The sequence below is a fragment of the Neltuma alba genome, unplaced genomic scaffold (genome assembly GCF_004799145.2).
Source record: "Neltuma alba isolate B1F8T4 unplaced genomic scaffold, ASM479914v2 tig00011705_pilon, whole genome shotgun sequence".
Lineage (NCBI taxonomy): Eukaryota > Viridiplantae > Streptophyta > Magnoliopsida > Fabales > Fabaceae > Neltuma > Neltuma alba.
In genome coordinates, this window is record NW_021636342.1 from 849,778 (window position 1) to 856,833 (window position 7,056).

Consider the following 7,056-nt stretch of genomic DNA (forward strand, 5'->3'; position numbering starts at 1 on the left):
TCACTGGTATGGTTCCACCCAACCTGAAAGAAAAGAGCTGAAGAGGCAATGTGATCTTTGCAAGTTGTAATGATCAATTTTGTTTTCTTTTTTCTGTATTTTATTATGCTCGCTGTTTGCGAAGATTCATGGGCTATGAACTTTTTTCTCCTTTGACTTTAGTAGGATTAATTTGAGAGGAGTCGGATGTTGTTTACAACTGGAAGTTTGGAACCTCAATCTCATTAGTTGCCATGACTTGTTTAGGTGTTTTCTTAAATTTGCTTTTTCTGGCTTTCCTGGTTTTTGCCTTTTGAGATGAAGATTCCTTTGTTGCTTAAATGGAATAATTCTTGCTTTTCTCTTATAAAGTTGATTCTGTTGTGTCAATTTCTCGAGTGGGTCTACAGCGGTTATCGAATCAACACGGGTTTTCAAACATGTAGTTCCCAGGTTCATATTTGGGGGGCTGGCTTCTATCAGCAATGAATGAATCAATATGGCTCCCACGTGTCTCAACTTGTCAGCTACATGGTTTACACTTCTTATCTGGGGTCACAATCTAAACTTGCCCACTTATGGGTCTTGTGAGCGTGATATGCACTTGAATAATCTTCTTTAAAAAAAAACATGTGCTTAATATTTTATGGGTACCATGTAAAAGTTATTGACTGCATCCAGATGTCACTGACAAAGTGAAACATTTCATATTTTCCCTTACAGGTAAGCTTAGATTTGATATCTTACTTTGCCGAGTGAGCATGTCTGAGGAAAGCCGAAGTTGGTCATCTATTAACAATTTAGATATTGAAGTTGTTTCAGCTTCCAAGTGTTCATTGTCAAACTTAGTCCAAATAAAAGAAAAAACACAGAGAGAGAGAGAGAGAGAGAGATGCTGGAACAAGGACTATTGAATTGAAGTCTTGAATGTCCTATTGAATGTTATGCCAGACACAAACAGGGCTCTGCCCTGAAATGTTTCGCTGCCTCACCGTGCATGCTGAGGGTTGGCTGTAATTCCTCTCCCCCACCCCCCCCCCCCAAAAAAAAATCACAACCTCGCTTGAATTGAACTTGCAAAATTTTAAGCTTTCGACTCTGTTTACCTGACATGCGGGTATGGCCTGGGATAGCAAGGTGAAAGCTGACTCGCAAATAAGGGTTTCCAGAAAGGAGCAGATCAAAATTCTAGGATGGATCTAAACCTAGAAGATGGCCATGGCTTCGCCGGATAAAACCTGGAAGAATGTTGCATGGCACCAATCATATCCAAAGCGCCAGGAGCTGCAGTGAAGACATTTGAAACAGTTATAAAACCGTAATAGACATTTTGAGATCGACGTGCCTTGTATCTAATTTTAATGGTGCAGCGTGATTCTCTATTTTCATACAAGATAAACATAAGCTCTCTTGTAATTGTTAAATTATTCTGGGTATGGATAAAAGAAAATGACCAAGAGAGGCATGCTCCGAGGTAAATATAGACTATTTCCAGACTTAAAGTTACAAGGTCTCTCGGGTCAGGTGCATGCTTAAGGATTTTTTTTAGTGTAGGGTTATTTGATATTAACTCACTCGTTTCTGGCTATTACTCTTTTCTTAATATAGAATCTAATTGTTAAGATAAATTTAGTTTGAAAAATAAGATCTATTTTTCATATTTATTATTTTTTTAAAATTATTTTTATAGATACTTTTTCAACCATAATCAAATAAGTTAGATAGAGATAGGATATTAAAAAAAGATGATTATGATGTTTTAGAAAAAAAACATCATAATTCTTGTAATTAATTAACTTATCTAATTTTCTTAACTTAATCAAATTGGTTAAATAAGTCTTATATCAAGGATTAGAGTATTCTGAAACACAGAAAAAAATCATTAGCTTATTAAATTATCTATCGAACCATAAAAAAGATTCAACAAAAGACAGAAACAAATTCACTATCTGTTTTACGTCAAGCAATACGTGGAGTAACTCCCGATATAGCAGTAATAGCTGAAAATCAATATGGAAAAAAAAAAATTTACATAAGAAGGCATTTTAAATCATATGTTTAAGAATTAATTGACGAGTTTATGGAAGATAAGTTACTAAGCCTTCATACTTCAACCCGTATAGGTATCCATGCCAAGTTTCCTATTCCTCAGTGAAATGCATAGCTCTCTCTCTCTCTCTCTCTCTCTCTCTCTGGGACAAAAGAGTAGCTAGCTATGACAAAATCGTTTGTCTGCAAGGCACATGATTAAGGCTTGTTATGGGGTCCACACCGGCCTGTTCTATTCAGCCGTGATTTACCATTCGCGTATTAATCATCAATTTTAATATAAGAAAACCGGGAAGACCCCACAGAGGGCCTGTTCTAAACCACAAGCGAATCTGTTGAAAAGGAGGGTGGTGGGTTTTAAAAGACATGTGAATACTCTTTTCTGTCTCTATCTGGTTCTCTGTTTAGCCGTGTATAAATAATGTCATAATGAGAAGGTAGAGATGTAGCAGGAACCAGAGCATGGCCGAGACTTCGCTCGCAATAATCATTGTCATTATTCTCTTTTCTGGGTTATCTCTTGGAGAAACAACACGAACAGAATTGGTATCAGCTATCACTACTTCTGCAATGGAGATAGCGCCCAGAGATGGTGTCTGCTCATCAATGGTGAAGACGCAGGGCTATCCTTGTGAAGAACACTTGGTAATTGACATTCATATTCCTCTCTGCATCTGTTTCTCTCTTCCGATCATCATCGTAAAATTAGTAAGATTTTAGAGCACCTCCTGATGGGTTTCTTGTGTGATTGATGCGTTTCAGGTGACAACTCGAGATGGTTATGTTCTAAACATGCAGAGAATTCCAGTGGGGCAATCAGGGGGGTCAATGAGAAATAGGCCACCAGTTCTGCTACAGCACGGGCTTTTCATGGTTATTATCAATTTTTAAAAGCAAGTTTATGCCTTGTTTTTTGTCATTGATGATGGAAATTGATGCAAAGTTTGTGGCTGCAGGATGCTATAACATGGCTATTGTTACCTCCAAGCCGTTCTTTGGCATTCCTGTTAGCAGACAATGGGTTTGATGTATGGCTTTCTAACACTCGTGGAACCAAGTATAGCCGTCAACACACATCACTGGCCACGAATGGCTCGGTTAGTTCTGCCTACTGACTGCCTTTTCAATTTCTTCTTGTTTCAGAACTTTTTGTTTAACATGTTTCTTACAAAGCAGTATTGATGGGAAAAAGTGTGTTTGACCCACTCATCTGAAAAGCCCTTTAATCAATGTTGTTTTTCTTTTTATCTGTTTCCACCTATTTGAATCTGATGCTTATATTAATTCAATTATTCAGGGTTATTGGGATTGGTCATGGGATGAGTTAGTTGCTTATGATCTTCCAGCAACAATCCAGTATGTTCGTCATTTAACAAGACAAAAATTGCACTATATTGGACACTCACAGGTAAACTTGACATGCTGTTTTCTTTGCCTTCTGTTTCAATCAAGAAGCAAAGTAACAAACTGCTCTGTAGGGGACTTTAATTGCACTGGCTGCTTTTTCTAAGTTTAAGTTGTCGAACATGTTGAGGTCAGCCGCCTTGCTTAGTCCCATTGCCTATGTCAATCAGATGACATCGCCACTGGCTAGAAACGCAGCTGAAAACTTTATTGCAGAGGTACTTGTTAAAACTTATTGTTGTGTTAATTAAGATTAACATTCAAAGGAACTAACTTGCAGGATGGTTTTCTCATAGCAGTCTTTGTACAAATTGGGAGTATTTGAATTTAATCTGAGAGGGTAAGCAACTCTAGATATACCTTTTTAAGCAAGAAATTGTGTGGCTGTTATTGCTCTGTACTGTGGTTTTGTTGGATGCTATCATATTGCTGGCATTAAACTAGAAAATTTTATCCTTGAGGGTGGAATAAGATCAGAATCCAATCAGATATCACACATTCACTGGAAATCATTCAAAGATTGAACTCCCGTTTCTATTTTTCTCACTGGTTGGATAGTTTTATCAGAATAAGGAAGTGGTTATCACTAATTTTGTGATTTTATTATCGAAATACAAGTTAAGATTGGTTTTGATATCTGTTTGGCTTCACTTTTTTGCCCCCAATGTTTTAACAGGGATGCTGTTATAAAGTTTCTTGAGGACCTGTGCAAGAAGCCAGGCATTGACTGCACCAACTTGTTAACATCTTTCACAGGTACCATGCATATTCCCATTTAGCTGGCTATATTGATCTATACTGACCTTATTATGTATTGGTTTCAGGTCCCAACTGTTGTGTAAACCGTTCAATTGTAAACATTTTCCTGGAACATGAACCTCAATCAACAGCAACAAAGAACACGATTCATCTGTCTCAGAGTAAGTTGTCATCCTTGAATTGCTAGCTTTAATTCTTGGAATTAATGAATGCACAGCTTGGTCCTTTTGGCATTCTTGATTCACTTGACTAATACACGAGGAGTTTGTTCTTTTCAAGAATAATTCATGCATAATGCATTTGCTACTTTTTTGGGGACTATAGCTAAATGAGTGCAATAATTTAGAGGTCAAATTGTTAGGATACTCGACATTTTGTTCTAATTCTTCAAATATGAAGGTAGTACAGATTTTGAATTTGAGAATTCAGACGGAACAAATGGTAACAACAGAAGAACAGGTTGGTCTAATTAGAGGGAAAGTAAGTTTTAATCCTATGGCTAATGCAGTGATCAGACAAGGAACCATAGCAATGTATGATTATGAGAACAAAGTTGAGAATATTAAACACTATGGACAGCCCTTGCCTCCGGTGTATGACATATCAAGAATTCCAAATGACCTCCCTCTCTTCATCAGTTATGGCGGGGCCGATGCTCTTTCTGATGTGAAGGATGTACGACGCCTTCTGGAAATCCTTGATGGTCATCATCAAGATAAGCTTGTAGTGCAGTACAGGGATGATTATGCTCATGCAGATTATGTTATGGGTCACAATGCCAAACAAGATATATATGATCCTCTTATGTCTTTCTTTAAAATGACGTCCTGAATAGGATGCTCTATACAAACACTTCAGGAGGTTCCCTCTCTGTCTCATAGAGCTGAAAAACACAGCAGACTTTGTAGTATGATTACACAAAAGATACTGATATCATTTATAAGAAAAAAGAAATTCCAACTTTTCTCTTTTGTGCAGACTGCAGATTTTATGGAACTGTGCTTTTATTTCTTAAAATGCAATTCTTTGATTGACTGATCAGTTTTTGGCTTTTAATAGTATAAAAAGATCATTAATGAACAACGATTTATTCAGGGCCAAACTAGACTGGTGCAGATTAGGGAAAAGGAGGAAGAAGTTCAACAAAACCAAATCTAGTTCCTATTAAATGATTAACTAGTCTTGCATTTTCCGTCCTCTGTACTACAATTCAAATATTTAGGCTTCTGTGATTCTCTATGATATGTAATACAATTCAAATGTTATAGCTTCCATGATCTCTGACGTAGTTGTTGACACGATACCCCTTTTATGCTCAACGTGTAGACAAAGCACAAGTCTTTGCACGGAATTCAATTTTGATGAGATTGAAATGCTGTTTTAAAAAGTTCTGATATCATATGAATATGTTTTAAAATCAGAAGTCCAAACTGATATGATCGCTATAAGCAGGAAATCTGTTCATGTAATGACGGTAAATATTGCAGTAAACTATGAACAAGAGAGCAAAACACAAGACCTTAGTGTAATGAATTTGACAGTACTAGCAGAAAATGATAATCCCAAGTCTTCTGCAAATAATGATTAGCAAATATGTCATTTAAAGGGGGGGAAAATGTATTTAAATCCTTCTTTGAAGCTCCGATATTGTTGTGCAAAAACTCCATTTGGTGATTATGAATTTCATTACAGAGCCATGCTTCCTTCTTTCCATGTTGCAATCATCACGGCTAACGTGTTATAATCCACATAGGTGGACCCATTCATTAGTTGGTGATAGATTTTTCATTCTGATTCAAACTCACTCATTTGTAATCCGTTAATGTAAAATTCTGACAAAATATAAGGTTTCAAAATCTTTAATATCATGCAAAACTCACAAAATAGTGTTCGAATGATTTTTTCAGTTACATTTAGAGGATGAACCCTTCTAATTTGTGGCCACTAAAACAAGTTACCACGGAAGGTAATAACTAAAAACACATTTCTTAATTATTTAGAACTATTGGCTCCTGCTAAAAATTTTTGTAGCCAATATCGCAACACAATAAAATTCATGAGAATAACACTGATAAATACGGCTCAGTCATTTGAATTGCATCTATGCTTCACCAAGTTGCTGTACGCATGAAACAGGAAGAAAGATCCAAAAATAAAGCAAAAGGATAAACTGTTCAAGTAAAATCCACTCGTTCAAAATTTAACAGAGAGACATAACTGTAATATTCTTTAGCTGATAGCTTTAGACACGACATTTGATAGTGAACTCGTTACAAAGGGTACCTATATCAAAGAAAAGACAAAACTGTTCCAAGGAGAAATTGAAAACCTTTATTTAAAGTAATGTTCCCTGATGTAAAACATTTAGTACAAGAATAAGGAGAATGTAGATATTTGTAATTCCTTAGCTGTGTATTTAGAAGAAGAGAACGGGCATAAGGATCAACTGAGATGTGATCACAGGAAGGAAACTTGTAAGAAACATGATGAGGATGAAGAAGAAGAAGAAGAAGAACGGCATTGGTTGTGACTCAGATGATGAACTCAGTGTCCCAATACTTCGACATTGTTATGACCAACATAGAAATCTGGATTGTGAGTTTCATCATAGTTGAGTTGATCTTCTGGGGGGTCATCAAACTCTTCTTCCTTCTTCACAACGTTGAAGTGTCCTTCAATGGTGCGCTGAAACGCATGAAGCGAGTCGGCGTTGTCGTCGCTAGCCTCCACTGCTTTCATCAAGCACATGCAGGCCACAAGTGCCACGAAGCCAAACGCAATCACCCGTTTTGAGAACGCCATTTTCTGAGCTTTTCCAATTAATTAATGCCGGAAGAAGCTGATGATGATGAAGGAAAGAGGAGA

General features: G+C 36.8%; 1 protein-coding gene across 3 annotated transcripts; it reads left to right on the forward strand.

The window, feature by feature from the left end:
• Positions 1–2,484: 2,484 nt before the first annotated feature.
• Positions 2,485–5,137, forward strand: LOC114717070 (triacylglycerol lipase 2-like). 3 transcript variants are annotated; one of them, XM_028902153.1, is made up of 9 exons: positions 2,485–2,673; positions 2,791–2,901; positions 2,985–3,125; positions 3,326–3,436; positions 3,507–3,650; positions 3,732–3,772; positions 4,109–4,188; positions 4,257–4,352; positions 4,700–5,137. In XM_028902153.1, the coding sequence occupies exons 1-9, from the start codon at positions 2,491–2,493 to the stop codon at positions 5,020–5,022; spliced, it is 1,230 nt and encodes a 409-aa protein (XP_028757986.1). In that variant the 5' UTR covers positions 2,485–2,490; the 3' UTR covers positions 5,023–5,137. The 3 variants fall into 3 exon arrangements, with proteins under 3 accessions (XP_028757986.1, XP_028757988.1, XP_028757987.1); XM_028902155.1 differs by having other exon boundaries at positions 4,864–4,958; XM_028902154.1 differs by having other exon boundaries at positions 4,830–4,946.
• Positions 5,138–7,056: the final 1,919 nt, after the last annotated feature.